General features: G+C 42.3%; 1 protein-coding gene across 1 annotated transcript in view; it reads right to left on the reverse strand.

Moving 5' to 3' along the window:
• Window positions 1–384: 384 nt before the first annotated feature.
• Window positions 385–27,818, reverse strand: part of SHROOM2 (shroom family member 2) — a gene marked incomplete at its 5' end in the record, with an annotated part of 164,075 nt that continues 136,641 nt past the window's right edge. Inside the window, 4 exon segments of the mRNA XM_083362677.1 lie at window positions 385–1,947; window positions 3,204–3,476; window positions 7,627–7,804; window positions 15,619–16,170. Of these exon segments, the coding sequence (XP_083218803.1) occupies window positions 1,681–1,947; window positions 3,204–3,476; window positions 7,627–7,804; window positions 15,619–16,170 (1,270 nt within the window). The 3' untranslated portion in view covers window positions 385–1,680.

The following is a 27,818-nucleotide window of genomic DNA, read 5'->3' on the forward strand; positions in this document are numbered from 1 at the left end:
TAGACGGCTGTGTTGACTCTAGACTTAATGAAGCACAGTGGACCAACACCAGCAGATGACATGGCTCCCCAAATCAACACAGACTGTGGAAACTTCACACTGGACTTCAAGCATCTTGCAGTGTGTGCCTCTCCATTCTTCCTCCAGACTCCGGGTCCTTGGTTTCAAAATGAGATGCAAAAGTTGCTCTCATCAGAAAAGAGGACTTTGGACCACTGAGCAACAGACCAGTTCTGTTTTTCTTTAGCCCAGGTAAGATGCTTCTGATGTTGTTTGTTGTTCAGGAGTGGCTTGACAAGAGGAATATGACATTTGAAGCCCATGTCCAGGATCTGTCTGTGTGTGGTAGCTCTTGATGCACTGACTCCAGCCTCAGTCCACTCCTTGTGAAAGTCCCCAACACTTTTGAATGGCCTTTTCCTGACAATCCTCTCCAGGCTGCGGTCATCCCTGCTGCTTGTGCACCTTTTTCTTCCACACTTTTCCCTTCCACATAACTTTCTATTAATGTGCTTTGATACAGCACTTTGGGAACATCCAACTTCTTTTGCAATTACCTTTTGAGGCTTTCCCTCTTTATGGAGGGTGTCAATGATGGTTTTCTGCACAACTGTCAGGTCAGCAGTCTTCCCCATGATTGTGATTCCTACTGAACCATACTGAGAGATCATTTAAAGGCTCAGGAACCCTTTGCAGGTGTTATGGCTTAATTAGCTGATTAGAGTGGGACACTTTGAGCCTAGAATATTGCACCTTTTCACAATATTCTAATTTTCTGAGATTGTGGATTTGGGGTTTTCATGAGCTGTACGCCATAATCATCACAATTATGACAAATCACGGCTTGAACTATCTTGCTTTGCATGTAATGAGTCTATCTCATATATTAGTTTCCCCTTTTAAGTTGCATTACTGAAATAAATGAACTTTTGCACGATATTCTAATTTTTCGAGTTTCACCTGTAGTACAGTCATAGGACAGTCATCATTAAAGGCAAAATCATCAGGTGAAAACAAACAGATGAAGAATATGCAGAACAACCTACAAATATATGACTCATTAAACCTGACAAATAGTACCTAAGGAAATGTATTAATTTTGCACTGCATTACAAACTTAGACTTATAAGAATCAATTCTTCAGTTTTTTATTTAGCTAAGAAAATGGTCTTGGAATTAAACTTTTGCCTTTGGATTCTTCTTTTTTATCCTTGCTACAGCCATCAATATTGAAGTGATAAATTAATCAACTATAGTTATATATTATTACAACATTAAAATTAACAGAGCCACAGAAATATACAATTTATTGGTATATTCTGAAGTATTTCAATTGGATATAATTAAAAGCTTACTTGCAAATGATTTTGAAATAATTTTGAAAAGACTAATGTCATGCAAAATTTCTTTTTAAAAAATTGTATCAAAATGTACACTGTTGCCAATGTATTTCACCAGCCTAATCATAGTGCTGGAAAAGTTGTTTTGTCTGCTTAATATAAATACTTTTTCTCAAAATCTCTAAAATTAACAGTTTTCTTATGTCCTTTTGGGGAATCGGGGAACAGTACTCATATGTATATTGACTTCTTTTGTCTTAAAAAAACTGTAAAAGGTTTCAAGGTTTGCAAATAAAACTATGTAAAGTGAAGTCTGAGGATTATTGCCATTATTGAATCATTATTTGGGTCTTTCAGGCTGGAGACTTTCAGTTAGGCACTTGAGTTGCTCTTCACCAAGTTTGATTTTGTCCTCTAGCTCTCGCTGTTCTATTATGAGGGCTGATTTCATTTTGACAAAGTGCTTATAATCAGCAAGGCTTTCATCACTCAGATAGCTGGCCAGAATATCAAAGACAATCCGTTCCCTTCGATCCAGGTTTTCTTTCAGCTCCTTTGCATCTTCATGTTGTTGTGTGAGTAATTTCTGTTTTTCTACTAGAATCCGCTAAGGGAACAGAACAGGAAAATTGCAGTGATTAATACATTTAGTCTATATTCCATTTCCATAATGAACGTTCTCCTATCATTGTTTTAAAGGAAACATCTTAGGAAGACCTTCCCAAGCAAATAATAAAATGACAAAGCAGCTTTCTGAATTTTATTATTTGGTAGAACATTTTAAAACATATATTGTATAATTGATGGCAGCATTCCCGTGTCTCAAAAAGGTTGATTCACTGTCTGCTATGTGAGTCTTTTTATTCTTAGAGTTCTACAAGCTCTAATTAAATTTGTGTCTTCAGGAAAATTGTCTTGTAATGAGTTGTTCTGCTCCATTACAACAACAAGAAAAGTTAGGGGAGGCAGAAACAGCCCAAGTTTCCCCAGGCAGAAACTGAACAAGCCAGCTTTTAGAAATGCAGATTTGGGGCACACCATCCATAAGCAAAACACTTTCAGCCTCCACAGCTGATGGGATTAGAAAAACAAAGACTCCAAGGACAGGAACATGACCTTTAGGGCATAATAGGATTAACCCACCATCATTAGAATATCAAAAGGGCATACTCAAGCTCAGGTCAAAGTACTCAGACAGGAAAAGGCACCTCAAACACAAAGCCCAAGAAGTTATAAAAACCTACCCACTCCCAACTCCATTTTGTCAGCCACTCCAGAAATATGCTGTGTCATTGAAGTTTCTGGCAACTAAATAAACAAGAACCTTCTTTCTAAGCAGCCTCCATTTTATTTCCAGCATCTTAGCCTCCATTTTTATTTACTCCCAGCTTGGAACTGGACTTGAAGATTTTTCTTTCAACAATATATTGGAGAATGCAGATTCTCTTAAGAACTTCATTTCGGAATGATCCACTTAATTTGATCACAGTATAACTGCTTCGTTTAAAGTGTGCCAGGCCCTCCAACTTTATTTCTAGAATTGCAGCTAGCTAAGATGGAGGCTCAGAGTCTGAGATGTCCACAACAAACAGTCCTCGCCTACTAAATGAGGATGAAAAAATGCTCTCTTATAGCAGGACTGATCAACAATTTTGCATATAAAGCAGTTCAGGTAAAAGAAAACCACTGCTTAAGTAACATCTCTCTAGCAAAACAGCTTTTGAGCAAAATTGATGTCTTATTTTTAACCAAGAAGACTACTCAATTAAGACAGGAGTCTATGTATATACTTGAGCTGGCAAAAACAAAATAACATGGTGCAATTAGACAGTTTTTCCTCATATGACAATACAAGTGCCTTACTCTTTCTTCAGGAGAAGCATTTTCATCCAAGTTGTTTAATGCATTTTCTACTCTGGCAAGTCGACCAGAGAGTGATAGCAGGAGGTTAACCACTTTGTCTAGATCTCCAATAAACATCCGAAACTTATCAAATTCATTGGATTTGCAGACCTCCTTTACAACTACCTCCACTTCATCTCCAAGATGATTATTGGCTTCAATGTCTTCCAAGAGTGTCTCTCGAGCTTCTTTTAGCACTTTTAGTTTTCGACTAATGCTATCTATAAGCTCTTGCTGAAAGAGAGAGAGAGAGAGAGAGAGAGAGAGAGAGAGAGAGAGAGAGAGAGAGAGAGAGAGAGAGAGAGGAGCTCAATTTATGAGATACAATTAATTATTAGGTTTATATGGCTACTCATCTCATGACTCTAAATGACTAGATGATGAAACCACAAGATAACAGAATCTTGTCAAAGTAGTATATATATTTTTGTTATTCAGAAAAATGAAAGCAATGCAAGCAAAATACAGTCATTTCAAATAGTTAGAGCAGCTGTTAATATTCTCTTACTGGAATGGTTATAAAGGCATGCTGTGAGCATTTTCTGATTTGGGATTTTCTTATTTTTCCCACTGTCTTGCCTCATGGCCCTGTCTAGCAAGAGCCTGCATGGCCACCACCAGCCCACTTCTTCTGCAGCCACTTGCCACCACTCGTGCGTCGCCCCCTGGCCTCCATTTTGCCACCAGAGGCCTTCAGGGAAAGCCTCTGCAGCCCACAATGGAGCCCTGGGTTGATACACGCGTTGCCTCCTGGCTTCCATTTCACTGGCAGAGGCCTTCAGGAAAAGGCCTCTGCCGGCGAAACAGAGGCCAGGGGGGTGATGCATGTGAGCGACAGCTACTGGCCACAGAAGATGTGGACCGGCAGTGGCCACGTGGGCCCCTGCCGGATAGGGCTGTTGCTGCCACTGCCCCAAGGTGAGGAAGGTATCGGGGTGTGGGAGGCCTGGCTGCGGAGCCCTGAGGCAAGCGGATGCAGGGCACGTGGGGCAGGTCCACCCCTCCCCTACCTGCCTCGACTCACCTTGTGGTAGCAGCCCTGTGAACAACCAGACTGAGCCATGAGACATCATCTAATCAAAAGCAACTCCCACATAACTGTACTTCTGTCTATGCAGCATCTCAGACAATTATAGAAGTTGTGCAAAATTGTATTCCTCTTTATTAAAAGACAGGAAATATTAACAGATAAAACTTGAGAAGAATCACTATTTTTTTAATATGGACAATATTTATTTTACAAAAATCTTATTTAAGATAACAAGTGTTTTTATTCAAGTCTTCTGCACATGTGAAGAGAACTATGAAGTTACATAAGGAGCAGATATTACCAAGTGGATGTGGAAATGTTTGCAAATAAAAAAACCAAACTCAGAGAAGTTTTAAAACCCAAAATTCTAATGCTCAGTTGAATATATTTTCTACAATTGTGTTACACATTATGATCTGGCAAGGATATTATAGTATATTTTAATCATACTGTTAAAGAGTATTGTGAATGACTTTATCTTGATTATATAGAGAAAATTTCCTTTGCTCTTGCCACTGTCAGTTTGTTATGTATTGCATAATTAAGTTCAGTAATCAAATGTTAATGAATATGGATCTATATTTATCGAAATCCTTACATCTTCGAGTGCCAATCTAAGTTGTGGGAAGTCCATCACTGGAGGTTTTCAAGAGGTTGAGCAGCCATTTGTCAGGAATTGTACAGGGTCTCCTGCTTGAGCAGGCGGTTGGACTACAAGATGCCCAAGGTCCCTTTCGACTGTTATTTTGTTATCTGTTAAGTCATCCTTCAGATATCCTGAAATATCACTTCTTAACTTTGGACTTCAATATTTTAATTCTGTCACAAGTATTTATAAGTATTCTAAAGCTATATATAATACCTCTCTTGAAGTGGGTTATATATTATTTTATTTGTAAACTGCCCAAAGTCACTTAGATAAGGAGGATGGTATAGAAATTTGATAAATTAAATAAATAAAAATCTTTACCTAATAATAAAGTAAATATCTGTAAACAGTCCTATTTGGAGCCAAGATAAAAATCAGCAATAATTTAAAGAATTTTCAATTGGAAGTTGTCATTAACTTCAAATTAAGTAAAAGTTAAAATGATTAATATGATTCTTAAACAGGAAGGCTGAATTTTCTTTTATAAGTTCTGAAATGATAGGCTTAGAGTTAAGTTCACCAAGAAGGTTCTTTTTTTATGTCCACCAACCAGCTGAACTCAACACCAGTCCATGAGCAAAACATCAGAGTTTGAGCTAAATAACTGTGCTGATTCAGATAATATCAGATAACTGATATTCTGAATAGGTCCACTGGGAAATAAATGCTGTTGAACTGAATAGTACTTTTTCCTCAGTTATTTTTATAAAGGATTTAATTCTAAAAGTTAATGCAATTCAGTGATGTACAATATTTTTTTTAAAAAAGTATCTTTTAGAAAATAATAATAATAATAATAATAATAATAATAATAATAATAATAATAATAATAATAATAATAATAATTTAATTTCTATACCGCCCTTCTCCCGAAGGACTCAATAATAACTTTATTGTCACTTTGAATGTACACTAATTGGCATACATTAAAATGAAATTTCTTTGAATTCAGCTCTCAATGGGTCACCACCTCCGATATACACTACATAAATATGACAAAAATGAATAAATAAATACAGAATTATGCATATACCCACATATATTATATGACACAGAGAAACAACAGTCTAGTTCGGGTTATGTATACATGTGCATGGCAAGAAAAACAAATCTTAGGAGTTTACCAGACGAATGGCATAGGGAACAAAGCTATTACAGAATTGGGTAGTCCTGCTAGAAATACTTCAAAACCTCCTCCCAGAGGGGAGCAACAGAAATAGACCGTAAAGTGGGTGTGTCAGGTCTCTAACAATGCTTTGAGCTCTAAGCACATAGCACTTATAAGCATAGTAGAATACAATAGAATAAAGCTGGAAGGGACCTTGGAGGTCTTCTAGTCCAGTCCCCTGCTCAAGCAGGAGGAGCTATACCATCTCAGACAAATGACTGTCTAGCCTCTTCTTTAAAATCTCCAGTAATGGAGCACCCACAATTTCTGGAGGCAATCTGTTCCACTGTTTAATTGTCCTCACTGTCAGGAAGTTTCTCCTTAGTTCCAGGTTGCTTCTCTCTTTGATCAGTTTCCAACCATTGTTTCTTGTCCTGCCTTTTGGTGCTTTGATGAATAATGTGACCCCCTCTTCTTGGTGGCAGCCTCTCAAATACTGGAATACTGCTATTGTGTCTCCCTTATTTCTTCTTTTCTTTAGACAAGCCAAACCCAAGTCCTGCAGCTGTTCTTTGTATGTTTTCGTCTCCAGGCCTTTAATCATCTTAGTTCCTCTTCTCTGAATTTTCTTCCAAACTCTCAACATCTTTTTTGTGATATAGTGACCAAAATTGGCTGCAGTATTCAAGTTGTGGTCTTACTAGGGTTTTATAAAACGGTACTAATACTTTGCATGATCTTGATTCAATGCCTCTGTTTATACAACCCAGGATTGTATTAGCTTTTTTAGCTGCTGCTGCACACTGCTGACTCACAGTCAAGTGATCGTCCACTAGGACTCCAAGGTCCCTTTCACAGTTATTGTTTTTAAGCCAGGTCTCGCCCAATCTCTACTTGTACCTTTGATTTTTCCTGCCTAAATGTAAAACTTTGCTTTTCTCCACATTGAAACTCATTTTGTTGGAACAAGGCCCATTGTTCAAGTTTGTCAAGATCTTTTTGGATCCTGAGTTTGTCTTCTGGGGTGTTGGCTACTCCTGCCAGTTTGGTGTCATCTGCAGATTTGATGAGTTCCCCTTCAATTCCCTCATCTAAGTCATTGATGAAGATTTTGAAGAGTACTGGGCCTAAGACGGAACCTTGAGTACCCCACTGCTTACTTCTCTCCATGTGGATGTAGTGCTATTGAGGACTACTCGTTGAATACGGTTTGCCAGCCAGCTACAGATCCATCTGGTGGTGATGTTGTCTATTCCATCTTTTTCTAGCTTACCAAGGAATAGGTTGTGGTCTACTTTATCAAATGCATTGCTGAAATCTAAGTATACTGCATCCTACTAAGTATACTACTAGTAAATTATTCTGTATTCTGAAGAGGTGTTAATGCTATCACTTTGCTTTTTTGTTCCTTTCAATAGGAGCTTCTCTCTTACTTTGTGGATATTAGATACTAGGCACTGTTGCTTCCTCTTTAATTTTTGGTGTGATCACATTTTATTTCAGCTGAACAGGCACTGAGACAAAGCCACTAGATAGCTCAAGACCATGGCTACCAATAATAAGTAACAATGAAAACAAAATCTCATGACAAGCTTACCTTCTTCTCAGACAAATTGTGGTCTAACTCCTTTTCAGAATCTTCCTCACTTTGCTGTTGCTGCTGCTGCTGCATATCCTTCATCTTAATGAGAAGTTCTGCCTTGGGTGCAGAGGTGCTATAGTAAGTGGAATTAGTTGTTAAGGGAATGGCCAAAGACAGAGGCAACTCCTCTTTCCTAAGCAAAGATTTAAAAAAAATACTAGTTTTCAACAGACTTCTAAACATGTTTATGCACTGAAAGCAAGATAATAATTATTGTGAAATACTATTTGCAGTACACAGATTGTAGGGTTAAGAGAAAGATACCCAAAGAAACAACAGATAAAATAACCATATTATTTTACCACCAAGAACCTAGCTAGAGAGACAGGAAATTAAAGGAATCTCTCAAAATTATGGCCTAAAATGCTGGTTTCTATTTTGCTTCTGATTGATGTTCTTTGACCATATTTAGATTTCTATGCCCTACACTTGATTACATGGGGAATGGAAGAAAGATAATATTTAAATCTGTTTGTGGCTTTCATTAGCCTTGATTATCTAATCCCATAAACACACATTTAGTAAATATATAGGTTCTTGGGTTTCATTATCTGCAATTCTAATGCTTAAAAGAACCTATTGCTAAAAATACCTTTCTCTTAATACTAGAAAAGTTAAGATTGAAATCAGTTCACTGATAGCAAATATATTGTATATATAGGATCAATTATTTTGGAACATAATTCAATTACAGGAAGCTTATTTTTCCTCCAAATAAACAGTAAAGTACCAATGATGTCTGCAGTAGGTCAAAACTGGCAAGATGGTATCCAACCCAAGCCCTACTCCTTTTAGAGATCAATGCACACATACTCACCTACATGCACACATACAGTACAAAGAGAGAAGCCATGGACTATACTGAAACCAGTATCTTGCCTGGTGGATGTCAATGAGAGGAATAATAGACAACATATAGAGAATCAATCTGAGAAAAACTTTCACAAAATTCAACATTTTCTATCACATATCACTTCAAAAAAGTAACCAAGATGACTGGTTTCATCCCTCAACTGGCTACACTTAATGAACATTCTATTAAAAGTAACAACATTTGAATACCTAAGATATAGATAGCTCTTTGTCTCTCTTTTTGGCATGAAGCAACATTAACCAAACAATCACATGCTTGGAAATAAGATTTCAAATTTACTTATTTTCATTTTTGTGTTAGTGAAAATACTATATTTTCATTTTCTATCTCCCATTAATTTTCAGTTAGATGTTTGTAATTTCTTATGATTCTCCTCCAAAAATCTATAGAAATATACAAATTGAAAATATAATTTTGGTAAAACTGAATAGTAATAAAATATTTTATATACTTTTTGAATTTTTACTAAGTTTTACAGACAAGCAAGTTACTGGAAGATTTAAGAACTCCTCTGCTATTGTATGAGAAAACAGTGTTGTCATAGGGCTAAAATGAGCCTTACTTATAGTGAATCAAATTATAATTTATCAGAGTATTTACTAGGATGCATTATTTTTTATTTTATTTATTGCAATTATATCCAGCTTTTTTTCCTGACAAGTCAAGATGACATATATGGAAGTTCTCTTTCATTCTACCCTGCAACAGGTTTGAAAGTTAAGTTGGTCTAAAATAGTGACTCACTCAGTTATTCACTGATCTGAATCAGCATCTGCTATATCCAATACTCATCAACACATTGTATTGGTGCTAATCCAATCTACGTATTCTTAATTTTGAGCTCATAAGACCCACTGCCTTTCTCAGATTGCTCAGAAATGTAATCTGTGTTCCTGGTGACTTATAATTAAAGTACAAAATTACTGTAGAGCTCCCTGTTCTGTGCAATAACTTTTACCTGCTATGAAAAATAACATTTATAATAAAAAGCTAGGAAGTAATGAAAACAATTTTTATCCAGAAGGCACAATGAATCTGTCAACAACAAGCATATATTACAGTGAAATGAAACTTCCACAATCATCAAGATTTATAAGGAGAAATGGGGATTCATCTCTAGTTTGTAAGCTTAATACAAGTATTTTGTTCCTGAAAATAGAATGTTGGGTATTTCAGTCTGTTTGAAGTTGGTGTTTTCCCAAATTAAAATCTAAATCTGAGGCTTCTGGTTTTGCGCAGTAGCACAAGTACCTGAGGAATTGTGGGGCTCCACACCCTACGGCTGATTCTTTTCTGTTAGGGGACCCTAAATGGCCTAAAGTTGCCCCGGAGAATCGATAAAGAAGGAGGGAAGCCCCACCAACCGTGGAGAGATGGCAGCCAATCTGGTCGTTCGGGGAAAGTCCTCCAGAAACCAGCAGAACAAAGGCTAGTGTAAGGACCCACTTCAACTAACCACCCAAGAAAGCAGAACTCTTGAAACAGGCATTGTCTCAAAAGGATACTTTTATTAGGGGTCAGTGACAGTAGGGAAGTCAAGGTGAGATCTGGGAAAAAATCCGTATAAACGGTATAGTTAAGCTAGCAATATTTCTCCTCCCATAGAAGTCATAATGTCCATTTGAAACCCAGCCAATCCACAGGTGACACAATGAGTGGGTAACTGGTATAATTGGTGCACATCTCAAGGTCTTCTCCAGCTTTTGTTTCTCTGTAACCGTCTCCCTGATAAGGGAGACACATACTTATCTCAAGATGATAGAGGCAGGAGAGGGAAAGTAGAAAGCGAAAGTTATCCCAAGCAAAAGCATGCTCCCCCTCCCCCCAGCAGAATGACAGGCCCCAAAAGTAGAATAACTATGCAGTGGAAACAAAGAGGGTTTTGAGGACCTGACAGCTAGCTTCACTCCAGAGTCTAGCCCAAGCTACAAGCAGCCAAAGCCAAAAAGCACTAATTTAAGCTTGATCGCAAACTATGTGTTTGCATCTGGGTAAGAATACCAATTCTCTCACTTCTACTTGATATTTGATTTCCTGGGGGGAAAAACCCAAGAAGCAAAAATCCTCTGAAAGTGAGAAGGAGGGGGACTCTTGCCCCACCCTCCCACAGAAGAAAGAGGCGAATTAAACTTTTATGGGGAACAGAAATATATTGAAATGAAATGAATGTAAGAATGGGTTTTTATAAATAGTTTTAATTTTAATATGTATTAATTTTATGGGCATAATTGTTTAATGGCTTTTTAATTTTTGTATTTTATTTTTATTGTGTATTGCCCTGTTCACCGCCCTGAGTCCTTCGGGAGAAGGGCGGTATACAAATTAAATTATTAAATTAAATTAAATTAAATATCAAAATGAATATTTAAATATTAAACATTTGTTTGAATATGGTTAAAAAATAGAAAAATTCTGGATATAAATGTATTTTAGTTTAAGAGGGATGGGCTCCTCAAGTAACAAGTTTTTTTTATGATATGAGAAATATAAAAATGTTGGGATGGTTTATATGAGGGAAATGTTTTAGATAGTTAAGGGTAATTGATCTTGAGAAAATCTCAATTGATAAAAATATTCTGAATACTCAAAAGATTAGATGATTGGATTTATTAGGTGGAATATTTAAAGATTAAACATTTGTTTGAATATGGTTTAAAAGAATAGAAAAAATTTGGATATAAATGTATTTTAGCTTAAAAGGGACATGTTTTTCAAGTAGTATATTATTTCCTTTTTTCTTCTCTTTTTCTTTTCTTTTTTAAGATATGAGAAACAAAATCGTTGGGATGGCTTGTATGAGGAAAAAGATTTAATACTTAAGTGTAATTAACTGAGAAAATCTTAACTGGTAAGAATGTTTTGAATATTGTGGGGAAAACAAATCTAAATAAGAACTTTGAAAACAGGATTTATGATGAGGTAGTTAAGATGATCACTTAGAAAATAAGCTGCAGATCAATGGAGGCATGATAAGGTACTGGCTTACATCATCTTAAGTGTGGAAGATGAACAATTCTTAAATGTAGCTGACTTAAAAACTGCAAAAGAAGTTGAGAACTTTGGCTGAAGTTGAGAAGTGTCCATGGGAATGCTTCAGCATGCAATATAGTGCAATTATCGAGGCAATCGTACAGAGCCCGGTTGCTGCCACATGAGAGCATAGAAGAGCATTTGCTCCACATGCAGAAACTGTTTGTTGAATTAGAACAGTGAGGAGTGCAGATTCCTGAGTCTCAGAAGTTGCTGTTGGTACTAATGTGGGCCATCGTTTCAGCTGTTTTTGAATGCAGACCAGAACAGGAATTAAGTATGAAAGGACTTAAAGCACACATGTCAAACTTGTGGCGTCACACGACGTAGCACAACGTATCGGGACAGTTTTGCCATTGCTGGCAATGGGGTGGGCACGGCTTCCAGATGACGCATCCAGTCCGCAGGCTAGCAGTTTGACACCCCTGACTTAAAGCCTGTTTGATTTCAGAAGAACAGAAACAACATTTTAGAATAAGCCACGAGGAGAAATTCCTGAGGTAGAAGTCCAAGGAGCAGAGAGAGCAAAGCACCAGACTGACTGCAGAGATGGATTACATCTCACTAGAGAATTACCAAGAGGAAAGAACAGGAGAAAAACACATGCTTCATTTGTGGGGCTGAAACTCATTTCAAGAAAGACTGTTTACAAGGCAGAACAACAGCAAATGGACAAGCTGCTGTTGCAAATGTTAGTTATTGTCATAGCAGAGACAAATGGTTAATAGACAGTGGGGCTAGTCAAACAATTGTTAATAATTCTAAGTTGTTTTCCAGATTGGATTCAATTGGAGCAGATGCAAATGGCTAGAAGGCAAAAGTCATGGGGAAAGGCAGTGTGTTGATTCCATGTCTGGAGGAAAGGTTTAATAATGTATTATGTGTGCCTGAAATGTAGCATAAATTACTGAGTGTCTCCAGTCTTGACAAACAAGGGTTTGAGACCACATTTGTAAATGGGAATTGTCTCATAAAAAGAAATGGGAATGTATATGCACAGGGCATAATACAGGATAATCTTTATGTGTTGCAGGCACAAAAGATTCAATGTGCCCAAACATTTGGTAATGTGGCACAGCATGATTCATGCATTCATCTCTTGCACTGAAAGCCTGACCATGCCAGCTTCAGAGTGTTGCAAAGGATGCCAGAATTTGCAGAGATTAACCCTAAAAGGGTGTAAGGCATACTTAGACTGTGCAGCATGTAAATCATCAAAATCTAAGGTATTTCCAGTGAGCAAGAAGAGCACAAGGCAAACAACAAGGGTTCTAGAGCTGGTACATGCAGATTTAGTAGGACCAATGGGAGGAGCCAGGTATGCACTGGTCATTGTAGATGACCATAGCAGATTTGGTTTCTGTTATTTGCTAAAGAGCAAAACAGAGGTGCTGCAGAAGTTCAAGCAATGGGTAAGTTTCGCAGAAAGAAGATATAGGCAACTGGTATGCCAGCTGCAAACTGACGGGTTCAGAATTCATGTCAGCAAGTTTTCAACAGTGATTGGGACAGATAGGAATACGACATAGACACACAAATCTGCACAAGCAGATGAGAATGTCATGGCTAAAAGATGGAATGAAGTCTTGCAGACAATGAGAGACTCACTGCTGGAGGATTCTGGTCTGAGTAGGTTGTATTGGGGCGAAGCCATGTTGACAGCCAATTATTTGGTCAATAGGCTGTGGAGTTCCTCTATAAATGATACTCCATATGCTGTGCTATATGGGAGAAAGCCATCTCTAGCACATTTAAGGGTGTTTGGAAGCTATACATGGGTGCATATTACAAAGGCAATTAGGAAAAAAGGGCAACCAAAGGCTAGAAAGCTCAGGTTTATGAGCTATGAGCCTGGCTCAAAGAGCTATCGCTTTAGTAATGGGAGCAGAAGAATAGTAATTTCCAGATCTGCTAGCTTTGCAGAGCAGAATTGGGGCAGACATGATGCCAATTCTGGGGATGATCTACTTAGTGACAGTGACTCAGTGATGGTGTCAGCGTTCAGAGAGAAGCTGAAAAAGGACAAGAAAAGGAGTCAGAAGAAGATGGTGACTCTGATGTGAAGCAGGAAAGGGTTGACAGTCAAGAGCAGTCAATGCCACGCAGGTCAGAGTGATGGAACAAAGGGATTCCATCTGACAGGTATTCTGCTGGTAAAGATGTGTAATGTGTGGTATGAGCCAAGAAACTATCAGGAAGTATTGGCACTACCCAAAGTGGAGCAAGTGAAGTAGAAAGAGGCCATGGATAAAGAAATGAAATCCATGGATGAACATAAAGGGTTCACCTTACAAAGCTGTAGGATGTAAATGGGTATACAAAAAGAAAGTGTTACCCAACAATGAAGTCCATTATAAGGCAAGATTAGTGGCAGAGGGGTTTTTGCAGAAGAAAAATGTGCACTATGATGAGGTATTTGCACCAACTGTAAAAAGTGAAACTATAAGGTTGGCACGAGCGTTAGCAATGGCACATGGCCATAAAATTTGCCATTTTGAAATAACCACAGCATTCCTCAATGCAGAGTTGGAGGAAGAAATTTACATGGTTCAAGCACCAGGGTATGAAAGTAAAAAACCTGGCACTGTGTATAAACTGAATAAGGCCATTTATGGGCTGATGCAATCAGCCAGAAACTGGAACATCTGTTTAGATGTGGCATTGAAGGCTCTTGGGTTCAAGAGTTGTAAGGCTGATGGTTGCATATATACTGCAAGGTTCCATGGTGGGGATTGCCAATTATTAGCATTTGTAGATGATCTTTGCTTCATTGCAAAGGATCTGGCACAGGTGAAGGAAATTGTTAATCAATTGGAGAAAAAGTTTGCATTGGATGGCTGTGAAGAGAATTCTCAGGTATTTGAAGGGAACTGTGAATTTAGGTCTTCAAATACAGGTCTCTGATGAATTAAAGTTAAAATGTTATGTTGACAGTGATTATGCCAATGATGTGCAAACCAGAAAGTCCAATTCTGGGTTTGTGGTATTATTTGGAGGGACTTTGATTGGATGGAAGTCCAGAAACAAACAACTGTAGCTATTTCTACTGTGGAGGAAAAATTCATTGCTCTGTCTAAACTTGGTTCAGAGGTAACCTGGTATGTACAGCTGTTAAAGGATTTAAATATAGAAGTTAAAGAAGCTGTAACAGTATTTGAAAATAATGCTGCTTGCATTAAAATGGCAACAGGTGACAGAGTGAAAAGTAGAAGCAAGCATGTGGACATTAAGTATTGTAACATCAGAAAAGCCATCAAAAGTAAACTAATTCGCTTGCTTCATTGTTCTTCAGATGACAATCTGCCAGATGTAATGACCAAGCCATTGAGTGGAGTACACCATGGGAAGAGTATTAAATTATTTGGTTTTATGTCTATTCTAGTCTATTTTTATGTCTAGTCTAGTCTAGTCTATTCTAGGGAGGAGTGTCAATGTGTAAAAATTCATGAACTGGAATAGCCATAGCAACAAACCAGCCAATGAGAACTGTTTTGATTAAGACACAGTACAGTATTGGCTGTGTAAAGCATGTGATCCAGTCTAGGTCTGGGCATGTCCTAATCTCTCCCTGTGTCCTGATCTCCTAAGTTACTTCTTGTTCTCTACCATGTTCCCCAGAGCTAAATGAAACTGTATGTATCATGTTTATATATATTTTATAGATAAAGTTTTTCTAAACTATTCCCCCTGTAGATTTTGAATGTGTGCTTATTTTAGGGGGTTGAATTTTGTGCTGGAAAGCTGTAAAACTCTAATAATTGTTATGGATTGTTTTTAAATGTAAACCCAGACAACATGCCGTTTACCTAATAATAAGGTGACTGTGTTAAGAAAATCAATAAAATATATTTTTAAAAAATAGAATCTAAATCCCAACCAAACTGGGTGTGAATTGGAAGAAAATTACAGTAGTAATATTTGCTAAGTTTGTCTTGATTATATAACTTATATTTTAATAGAACAAAACTTAAAATAGTGTGTGCACATATAAGATTAAAAAAAGGATAAAAGCATTAATTTGTGTTGGAAAAATATCTACTCACTTTTCCTCTTCAGTTTTGGGTGCTGAAACCTTTAAAAGAAATTTTCTGCGATGTTGAGCTTCTTCTAAGTGATATTCATCTTTGGGAAAGATTCCCTCCATTAAATCCATTGTGGTTTTTATTTTCACATTTGGGTCCAGAATTTCTGCTAATGATTTATCCTTATCCACTATTTCTCTAGCTAATTCTTCTGATTTCCAGTCCTCAATTGTCTTTTCTTTGGCTCTCACACAATTAACTTCATGGATGGATATGTCATTTTCCATTATGTTCCTCCCAAAGCTTTCAACAGGTTGCAAATAAGACAGGCTTGATTTGTTCTCAAGGTCACTTTCCATACCTTGTCTTGTATAAGCACAAAAGCGTGAATAGGACTGTTCAGAAGTGCTAAGTGTCTTGATTTCGTCTTTTTTTAAGCCGCTTCGTAAAGTAGGAGGCTTGATTATAGTCCCAAGATTCTGCCTGCTTGCCTTCTCTGAATGGCTCTCAGAATGTACAATCTTGATTGGAACCATTTTTACTGTTGTATTGTTATCCATCACTCTTTCAATTCTTTAGAAAAAAATAAAATAGTACAGTACATGTATTATGTAAACACTGTTGACTGATGTAAATATAGATTAATAATAGCCTATTTATGAATTTAGGAATGAGTAACATTTTTCACATACCCATGTATATTTTAAATATCCTTATTTCTACTGAGCACTAGCCATTGTTACTAAAGTTATAAAATGTACAAAGAACTGCACTTAACTGAAGTTTTAAAGATACTTAACATGCTTTTTCCTTTTAAAAAAGATGAACAAAAATTAAGCCTAAATGTACTGACTGATCCCACATATATTGATATGAAGAAACATCTAGTCTGTTCAGTAACAATTCTTTCCAATAATGTGCAAATTACTATTGTAATCTAAACAAGGGTCTCATTGTTTATAACAAAGTTTTCTAAATTTTAAGCTAGGTTTATTATATACAGGTGAAATAATTGAACAGCAATTTATAAATCAGTATGAAACTTGAATTGGCATATGAGACATAACATTTGGTAAATTTGTAGCTATGACTAGCGAAGATTCTTCACTTAAGGCATTTATTATACATAGTCGTTACTTAAAGCCCATAACTGGGATTAGAATTTTCATTACTAAGTGATGCAGTCAAAAAGAATGACATCATGTGATCCCATTGCTTAGCAAAAACAATCCAGACAGCCCCCATTGCTGTTGTCAGGGTCATTAAGCAAAGACCTCACATGACTGTGTTTTGTAACTTCTTGACAGCTTCCACAAGCAAAGTCAATGAGGAAGCTGACAGGAAGGAGCAAGTTTCTGGCATCTTGCAAACAGGCCAACAGATACTCCTGGAAAGGCAAGGACTGGCTGCCAAGGTGCAGCTGGAGTGTGGCCATATGCAGAGTTGGCTGCTATGAGTGCAGGAGGATACAGTTAATGAGCATGGCTGGGCAAGGGGGAGTGATTGCTGCAGCCTGGCGTAAACATGGCTGGGCATGCCTGCACTATGGCAGGGGTTGCTGTAGGCATGTAGAAACTATGTAGTACAAGGTCCCTGAGATCTCATACTGTTGAGTTCAAGCTCCTCAGGAAAAAGGAGGTGGCAGGAGCAACTTGCAACTTTCCTTGCCACCCTCTCCATTGACTTGCTTGCGGGAAGCCCGCCAGAAAGGTCGCAAATGGTGATCATGTGTCCACAGGATACTACAACCATTGTAAATGCAAGTTAGTTGCCAAGTGCCCCGATTGTGATTACATGACTGCAGGGGTGTTGGGGCAGCTGGACTAAATGTATTGGGGATTTTGACTTTGATATTCTCAGATATATCTATTTTCTTTATTGGCTTTACAAAGTATGAATAATATGGCCCACTTATATTATTCACAAATTAAAATTCAGTGTGCAAGACTTTGCAGGGCAGCGCAACAGGAGCTCTACACCTTCATATAAAATCCTGCTAACTTGTACCAGTGAAAAGCTACTTTTCTTGGCAGTTGTTTTACTTGTTTTCGATGTTAAATATCCTCTATTTTTGGCCATAATGAGAAATAAATTGTTGTATTATATGCTGTATATTATGTATTCTATACTAATCTGGCTACCAAGGGAATAGAAATGTTTAGAAACTGGCAGTTCTAAGACTGTCTTTGTTTTAGGAAGTCCTGTTCTGCTGGCAATAAAACTAAGTCCAAAGAACTGTCACTGTTGTTTGGTTCGAATTGACGAGGACTCAGAGTGGTTAACACTGAACGAGTTTATTGAATACACAAAGTCAACTGTCAAATGTCAAATGTTGCAACCCTTTTATAGAGAAAGCGTTTGAACTGTAACCAATACAAACAGTCTGTTTTCCCGCTCCTTGGTTGTGGCGTCCAATGATTGCACCTTATTTTCCCGCTTTAAACCTTGCAAAGCTGCACTGTGTTTGCAATCTCTTTCATGGCTTATTGCTAACTATTTACATACACAACACCCCTTACCCCCCAGTTGGTGTCATTTCTTTACAAAATCCATTAGGTATTTTGGTGGCCTATGTATTCTAGAAGGGTATCTGTTACTTTGGCTGCTAGGGACCCTTCTTCCTGGTTGACTGCTTGGCTGCTGGTTACTATGCTGGTTACTACTAGACCTGGGCTCAGGGTTACTGGCTTCAGATGTACTGCCTTGTGTATTAGGTTGTGTTTGGGATTCAGTTGTCACTGGCCTACTTCGCAGGGGTATTTCCCAATCAATTGGACTGAATTGTTGTTGATGGGCATTAGGAAATATGTCATCTTGCCCAACCACTACACCACTTTCTGGCCTAATGTTATCTGTACTGTTTGCCCTAACTGAGCTTTGGTCCCCCTCAGCTGGCACACACCCACTAGATCTTTTCCTCAGCTGGTCTATGTGTCTTTTACAGACCCTATTCCCTTCCCCCTCAATGATGTATGATAGGGGACCTAAGATTTCAGTTACCACCCCAGGAATCCATTTATCCCCTTGGGCGTAGTTCCTGGCCCAAATCAAGTCCCCCACTTCAAATGTTCTGTTAGGAATGTCTAATTCAATGTTTGGTTGGAGTCTGTCAGGGTGTAGTCTGTCCAACTTGGTCAAGATTTTTCTTCCCCACCTCATTTCAGCTGGACTTTTCCCTGTAGCCGAACAAGGGGTTGTGTGTTGAGCCAACAAGAACTCAGCTAGTCTCTGATGCCAGTCACCTCGAATGATTCTTTTAAGCGCGTCCTTCGTGGTCCTCACGTTCCTTTCAGCCAATCCGTTGGTGGAGGGGTGGAAGGGTGCAGAAGTCTTATGCTTAATCGAGTTGGCCTTGAGGAAATCCTGAAATTCAATAGATGTGAATTGTGGCCCGTTATCAGACACTATTAAATCCGGCAACCCATGAGTGGCAAAGAGGCCCCTTAATGCCTGTATTGTTCTGCCTGCCGTTACTGAACTGACCGGTACTACTTCTAGCCATCTAGAGTAGCTGTCGACCACTACAAGGAACGTTAACCCCTGGAAAGGTCCAGCGAAGTCAATATGAATCCTGGACCAAGGATTCCTAGCTAGCTCCCATTTATGTGTGCGGATGTGTTGTTGTTCAGGCCTGGAACGTTGGCACAGATGGCAATTGGCAACGCATTCCTCAATGTCTTGGTCCAATCCTGGCCACCACAAGTGACTCCTAGCCAGGGCCTTCATCCTTACTATTCCGGGGTGTCCCTCATGCAATTCAAATAGAATAGCTGATTTGTGGATTCCTGGAATTACTACACGAGTTCCCCAAAGTAAGCAACCCATATGAACTGATAGTTCATCCTTCCTTCGGAAAAATGGACTGTATTTTACGTCCGGGTTGGCGTTGGGCCAACCGCTCATGACCCAGGCCATTACTCTCCTTAAGATGAGGTCCTTATTGGTTGCCTCAGCTATGTCTTTAGCAGTTAGGGGCAGATCAGGAATATCTTGTAGGGACATTACTTGTCCCACTGGGGCAGGGTCCTCCTCTGTTGTGCTAAGGGGCAATCTGCTAAGAGCGTCTGCATGACCCATGTCCTTACCTGGTCGGTATTGGAGGGAAAATGAATATGCTGAGAGGAAAATGGACCATCTCAGCATCCTGGGAGACATAATTTGGGGAGTCTGTTTATCTGTGGTAAACAGTCCCAGCAGGGGTTTGTGGTCTGTCAGTATTGTAAAGTTCCTGCCATACAGGTAGTCGTGGAACTTTTTAACTCCTGCCACTATGGCTAAAGCTTCCCGGTCAATTTGAGCATAGTTCCGCTCTGCCTTGGTTAGTGTGCGGGAGTAGTAAGCAATGGGTCTTTGCATTCCCTGGGTGTCTAAATGGCTGATTACTGCCCCAACGCCATAAGGCGAAGCATCGCACGCCAGGTAGATTGGTCTGTTTTCTATAAAGTGGGTTACAGTTGAGCTACTGGAAAGGATATCTTTTAAGGTCTGGAAACTCGCTTTGTGCTTGTCTTGCCAATGCCAAGGGGTCTTCTTATCTAAAAGCCTGTGCAGTGGTTCTGCAATGGCAGCCTTATGTGGCACAAAAGTGTGATAAAAATTTACCAAGCCTAGGAAGGCCTGTAGCTCAGCCTTGTTCCTTGGTTCAGGCGCCCCTTTTATTGCTTTAATTTTTTCAGGGGTAGGGTGGACTCCGCTTTTGTCAATCCTGAACCCCAAAAAATCAGTGGACTTAACCCCTATGCTACATTTTTCCTTTTTTAATTTTAATCCAGCCTTTCTAAATCTACCCAGTACCTGTTCCAGTCGCTCTACTAACATTCCTTCATCTTTTCCAGCTATTAGGACATCATCAAAGTAAGGGCATACTCCAGGTATGCCCTTTAAGGTCCTCTCCATCACTTCTTGGAAGATGCCTGGAGCAGCTGCAATTCCAAATTGCAGTCTGTGGACTCGGAACGCCCCCTTGTGGGTAACAATTGTCTGTGCCTCTGCAGCTTCTTTGGAAACAGTCAACTGTAAGTACGCATGCGCCAAGTCGAGCTTGGCGAAGATGGCGGCGTCCTGGATCGTGGCGAGGACCTGCTTCACCGTCGGGACCGGGTAAGCATGCTTTTTCATTCCAATGTTGAGGGTCGCTTTATAGTCGGCGCAGATCCTCACATCCCCATTGGGTTTGAGGGGTGTGACGATCGGCGTCTCCCACAAACCGCCCTCAACGGGTTCTAAAACTCCGAGGCCTACAAGCCGGTCGAGCTCGGCCTCGATTTTTTCTTTTAAGGCAAAAGGTACCCTCCGGGCCTTTAGCCTGATTGGGTTTACTGAGGGGTCTAGGTTAAAATTAATGGGGGGCCCTTTGTACTTGCCTAGAGATCCATCGAATACGTCTGCAAATTCTTTGCAGACGGATTCGAGGGTCTTATTTCTGATCACTGAATTTATTCCCCCTATCCAAATTCCCAGGGCAGGAAACCAATTAAGCCCTATTAAGCTGGTCCTATTCCCCTCCGTAACTATCAAATCTAAGACCCCCTTAAACCCCTTAAAGTTTACTCTAAGGCTGGTCTTTCCTTTTACGATTATTGGACTTTTTTGGAAGTCCATTAATTGAATATTTGTTGGACTAAGTGGAATTCTTTTTCCACTTAGTTGTTCGATTTTCTCAAGGGTTTCAGTGGAAATTATCGACACTGAAGCCCCTGAGTCGATTTCCATTCTGCAAGGGACCCCTTGCAGAAGGACTGTAATTTTTAATTTTCCGTCCGGAAAATTGTGCCCCCTTCCCTGCCGTCTCCGATTGACTCGGGCCACCTCCCTTAGGTTTGGAAATTTCGCCCGGGATCTAGGGGTCTCCTTGCCACTAGCATTGGGGGTTACCTTACCCTCTGGCCACACATCGACTTCATTCAGACGGGAGTCCCGAACGCGGTTTCTGCAGATGGCCTGGATGTGGCCGGTCTTGCCGCAAGCCCTGCACTTGGCGGTGCGGAATCGGCAGGAAGCGCGGGGATGGTTGCCGCCACAGCTGCCACATCGGTTCTGGGTGTCGTTGTCGCGCGGTCTGGTTGCGGTGTCCCGCCACGGTCGTTGTGCCCCGGTCGGTGGTCTTTGCGGTGTTGCGGGTTGTTGCCGGCGGCCTGGTTCAGGCCCCTCGCTTCTAAGTTGTCTGGGTGCCATCTTTCCAAATCGCCTGGAGACTTCGGCGATCTCTTCCTCCCACTGCTGATCCACCTCCCCGCAGTCCACATAGCCCTCTTGGTTAATTTCAGGTGCTGTCGCCATGCTACTGCGGGGGGGGTCGCGATACCCGGTTGACTCATACGTTAGGAGTTCGTCGAGCACTTCCTGTAAATCGCCGGTAGGTTTGGCGATTATTCTATTTTGTAATTGTTCATCGCGTAAGCCCAGCACGACTCTGTCCCGAATCCTAATTTCTAAATTATCGTATTTGCAACGTACTGCGGCTTCCCTGACGGCAGCGACGAATTTCTGTATGGACTCCCCCGGTCTCTGATTTCTCTTCTCGAAGATGCGCCGCCAAAAAAGTTCGGACCTTCGGGGAGTAAAGTGAACCTTTAGTTTTGCAAGGAGGTCGGCATAGGGCACGCTGGAGACTGGTTGTGGCTGGCACAGCCCGACAGCGACTCTGTAGACCGGTGTGCCGCAAATTGTCAAAAGTGCCGCCGCTTTTTTTCGGTCGTCAGTGATTCCGTTCACTAACAGGAATCCTTCAACCTGACCAATGTATTCTTCCCAATCTTCGGGGAAGTTAGGGTCAAATTCCTTCAGTGACCCGATTTGCGCCATTCGGAGAATTTTTTTCCTATTCTGCCGCGGCCGCTCGGTTGACTGTGACTCGCTCTGACTTTGCCGCCTTCACGACAATTCTTCCTAATCTCTGGTCTTCTGTCAATCCCACCTTCGTCGCCAGTTGTTTGGTTCGAATTGACGAGGACTCAGAGTGGTTAACACTGAACGAGTTTATTGAATACACAAAGTCAACTGTCAAATGTCAAATGTTGCAACCCTTTTATAGAGAAAGCGTTTGAACTGTAACCAATACAAACAGTCTGTTTTCCCGCTCCTTGGTTGTGGCGTCCAATGATTGCACCTTATTTTCCCGCTTTAAACCTTGCAAAGCTGCACTGTGTTTGCAATCTCTTTCATGGCTTATTGCTAACTATTTACATACACAACAACTGTAATACAGGGTTCCCTCATCTTCTATCCTAGAAATATAGTTGTGCACTTAGAGAAGTTAGATCTAGAGATTAACATTGTTTTGCTAACTATTCTGGCAACATTGATAGTGGTTTTCAACCATTCATAAAAATAACTCTGATTTCCATGGTGATAAAGGTATGAACCTCTGGCTTGAAAACATCCAAATATGTTTGTAATAGTATATGTAAGACTGGATACATGTATTCTATTTTATTTGGATTTTATTAACATGGCTGTATGTATGATACACAAAATATTCAATGGAAAATTCAGTTTTAGGATAATAAGGGAACATGCGATCACATGCTTGCTTCATGAGGAAGTCAGTGTGATAGACTTTGCCGCTTTCTTCTTTTTCAACTTTAAGCTCTTCCAGCTCCATTTGCCACTTGCATTGTTGGCTGTCTCAGCTGCCTCAGATGAGAATCGCTCCTTTAGTTCTCCCTTCCCAGTCATCCTTCTTCCCAACACCAAAGGATCACCTGGGTTTTGATGAATCTCCTAGGCTAGCAACCTTTTTTGTCCAGCCAGAAAGGTCTACCCCGGGGTTAGCCTTGGCAGAGGCTTCCCCCCAGCACTCAGCTTCCTCTTGGTTGCTGCCTTTTGCAGACATTCCTTGCTTGGTCCCCACAGTAGAGGCGGGTGCTTCTCCATGTTGACCACTACTGCAGATTCTGCTTAATGTAAGGACCTGCCCCAACTGGCCCTCTCAGGAAAGTACAACTCTTGACTCCATGTGGTTAATCAAAAGAACTTTTACTGAGTGTTTGCAGCAAAGTCAAGCAGAATCTAACATTCCTGCGCAAAGCACCAAACTATTCTTCCCACTTTGAAACCCAACACCCCTGACCAGTCCATTGGCAGAATACAGTGCCGAAAAATTGTTTTGAGAACACCAAAGCACAGGACTGATAACAGGTGATCTTCAAAGTGCAGTGGCCTTGGAGTCAGGCTGGAACCAGCCAGAGGGAGTCCTTCCGTTTCCAAAGATGATTCCCCTCCCTAATTCCCAAGCAGCTATAGCGTTACAGCAAAAACAAAAGTATGCAAAGAATGCTCCCCGAAAGCATCCTCCTGTTGTGATTCAGGGCCAGCCTGTGGGTCCGGCAGCCGGCTCGGATGTCTCGGATGACTCAGATGAGGGGGAGGAGGTGGGTGTTGAAGACGAACTTGCTGATGATGGCTTGGAGGCTTCGCAGAGCCCCCAGCCAGGGCCCTCTTCTCAGCTGCGCGAGCCCGAGAGTGCGGATGATGATGACCCACAGCTGGCCCTGTTCGACGCCCGACACAGGAGGCAGTCAAGCAGGAACAAGCAGAGAAAGGCTGTGGGACTCCTCGGAAGGAGGCACAGGGAGGCCACGCCCTGAACTCTAAATAAAAGGAGTGTTTGGGGAAGGGCTGGTTGCTGAAAGCAACCGTTCCGTTTGAGGATTCAAGTTCCAGTGTTTTGTTTCTTGTTCTGTTGTTTGTGTAATAAATCTTGGCAGACGCTTTCCAGCCTCAGACGCTCTCCAGTCTCTACTGTTTATACAGGGGTTTGCCTTTCTGCAAGGCCGGTAGCAGGCTGGTTCAGAACAGTTTGCTTTCAGCCTCCCACCCCTTACTACTAAGATGGAGCAGCTACGTGCCGAGAATGCTCAGCTCACTCAGCAACTCACTTTGCTGGCAGCTCAGGTGGCTCAACTGCAAGCTCAGGTACATGCTGCACCCCCACCCAGGAGGAAATGTCAGATAGCAATGCCGGATAAATTTGCTGGCGATCCAGAACTGTTTCCTGCCTTCCTGGGACAATGCCAGCTTTTTATCAGCGTGAGAGCAGCTGATTTCCCCACTGACCGGGATAAGGTGGGATTCGTGTTAAGCCTTTTTTCGGGGGATGCAGCTCGTTGGGGCATGCCTCTGCTGGCACAACCTAGCCCTTTGTTGGATAACTTTGGGGGGTTTTGTGACCATATGCGCCTAATGTATGAGGACCCAATTAAGACGCAGACTGCCACCCGACGCCTGAAAGCTCTGAGGCAGGGTCAACGCCCCCTACAGGCCTATATCAGCGATTTCCGGCTGCTTAGCCAGGATTCCGCCTGGAATGAGGCTGCGCTTGTGGATGCCTTCCAGGATGGATTGTCGGAGGAGATGTTGGATGAGCTGGCCCGCGTGGACATTCCCTCAGATCTGAATGGGCTGATCCATCTTTGCCTGCGGATCGATGCCCGGCTGCAGCAGCGAAAGAGTCGCCGTGCCACCCCACAGACCCCTGCCGCCCCTGTTGTGCGTGAGCCCCCAGTCCAAAGGGAGGAGCCAATGGAGCTGGGTGCCGCCAGGTCTCGTCTATCGGTGACGGAAATGGACAGACGACGATCGGGGGGGTTGTGTTTTTACTGTGGGGACCCTGGACATTTGGCTGCTTCTTGCCCAAAGAAGCGTCAGCGGGCATCAGTGACCAAGCCTGCCCCGAGAAAGTCCCCTACTTTGCTGTCGGGAAACGCCCCGAGCCCGATCTAGACGGTGTGATAGATCGGGCGACCCCCAACAACCACACCGAGCGACGCCGTTCCGATGGTGCCTGTGAACCTCCATGGCATTTGATTTTGGAGGCACGTCTGATCCTTCCTGGCAAGCCAGAGGGGATTCCAGTCCATGCCTTAATTGACTCTGGGGCTACCACAAACTTTATGGACTCGGCCTTTGTGGCCAAATGGGCTGTTCCCCAGTGTCCGGTGGATCCGCCCATGTTAGTGGAGACTATCGATGGTCGAGTGCTCCTGTCCGGGCCTATTACGGCCGCCACGCAACCAGTGTGTATGGCCATCAGTTCCCATGTGGAGGCCATCCAGTTCTACATCACTTCGGATCTGCACTTCCCCGTGGTCTTGGGACTGGCGTGGCTCCGGGCGCATGATCCACAGATCTATTGGTCTCAGAACTTGGTCACCTTTCCAAGCTTGCAGTGCGTGGACCACTCCCGCCATATCTGTGCCGGCCAGGTGGAGGGTTCCCCAGGGGTTTCCTTGCCTTCCGAACTGTCCGACTTTGCTGATGTGTTCAGCGAGTCAGAGGCGGATCAATTACCCCCGCACAGGCCCTATGACTGCTCCATTGATTTAGTCCCTGATGCGCCTCTCCCAGTGGGGTGTTTGTACTCCATGTCGGAGCCCGAGTTGGCTGCATTGCGGGACTTCCTGGAAAAGAATTTGGCTCGCGGTTTTATCCGGCCCTCGTCCTCGCCAGTGTCTGCGCCCGTGCTCTTCATCAAAAAGAAGTCGGGCGAGTTACGGCTTTGCTGTGACTACCGGAAACTCAACGCCATCACGGTGCGCAACCGTTACCCGCTGCCCCTCATCCCCGAGCTCTTGGACCGACTCCGGGAGGCTAAGATCTTCACGAAACTGGACCTGCGTGGAGCTTACAACCTCGTAAGAGTTCGGCCGGGTGATGAGTGGAAGACGGCGTTTGGTACTCGCTATGGACATTTTGAGTACACGGTGATGCCGTTTGGCCTGACCAACGCCCCTGCTGTGTTTCAGCATTTTATGAACGACATCTTTTGGGATCTGTTGGACCAGTTTGTCGTGATCTACCTGGACGACATCCTGATTTACTCCCCGTCGTGTGAAGTGCATCATCAGCATCTCCGTCAGGTCCTGCAGCGCCTCCGAGAACATCGGCTGTTTGCCAAGTTGGAGAAGTGCCAGTTCAACCAGGTGACCATCGATTTCCTGGGTCACCGCATTTCTCCTGAGGGCATCGCCATGGAGCCGAGTAAAGTTGAGTCGTTGCAGAGTTGGCAACCCCCGCGTCGCGTGAAGGATGTTCAGCGACTTCTTGGATTTGCCAACTACTATCGAACATTCATCCCTGGCTTGCCGCCTTGACAGCCCCCCTCACCCGGCTCCTGCAGAAGAAGACTCGGTTCCAGTGGAACGCACCAGAACAACAGGCGTTCCAGGCTTTGAAGGACGCCTTCATGAAGGAGCCCATCTTGAAGCATCCTGACCCGCAACGGCCATTTGTCGTGGAGGCGGACGCCTCCGACATTGCCATTGGGGCCGTGTTACTCCAGGCAACGATGCCCAGCGGTACCCTTTTCCCTTGCGCGTATCACTCTCGGAAATTGAACCCCTCGGAGCGCAACTATACCATCTGGGACAAGGAGCTGCTGGCCATCAAGGCGGCGTTCGAGGCTTGGAGACATCATCTGGAGGGGGCGCGGCATCAAATCGAGGTCCGGACGGACCACAAGAATCTGGAAAGCCCGCAGACCGCTCGGAATTTGAACCAACGCCAGATCCGGTGGTCCCTTTTCTTTGCGAGGTTTGACTTCCGGGTTCGGTACATACCAAGCGGGCACAATCAGAGAGCGGATGCTCTGTCCAGGAAGCCTGAATATACCCGAGTGGAAGACAAGCTTCTGCCCAGGACAGTGATCCCCGTCAAGTCCTTTGCTGCGGTGCGGGAGCTGATAAATATACAGGCTTGGATCCGGGAGGCACAGCAGCAGGATGTGTGGGTGGCTCAGCGGAAGGAGGAGGTGGGGCCAGATTCTCCATGGACGGTCACGGATGGACTCTTATTTTATCATGCGGTGCGGGAGCCGGTTGATAAACGGGCTCGGATCCGGGAGGCGCAGCAGCAGGAGGCGTGGGTGGCTCAGCGGAAGGAGGTGGGGCCAGACTCGCCTTGGACGGTCACGGATGGACTCTTGTATTATCGTGACCGGCTCTATGTTCCGGGAGGGCCACTCAGGGGACTCGTCCTCAGCCAGTGTCATGATAACCCGGCAGCGGCGCATTTTGGCCTGTTTAAGACTCTGAACCTGGTCTCCCGTACCTTCTGGTGGCCCCGAGTCCGACACGACGTCCAGTCTTATGTCACCTCCTGCATCCCATGCAGGCAGGCCAAGTCAGCGACAGGGGCCCCGCCTGGTTTACTGCAGCCTTTGCCAACACCCAAGAGACCCTGGGGGGCTGTGTCCATGGACTTTCTGACGGATTTACCCCCAT

This window comes from Vipera ursinii, assembly GCF_947247035.1.
Source record: "Vipera ursinii genome assembly, chromosome: 4".
Lineage (NCBI taxonomy): Eukaryota > Metazoa > Chordata > Lepidosauria > Squamata > Viperidae > Vipera > Vipera ursinii.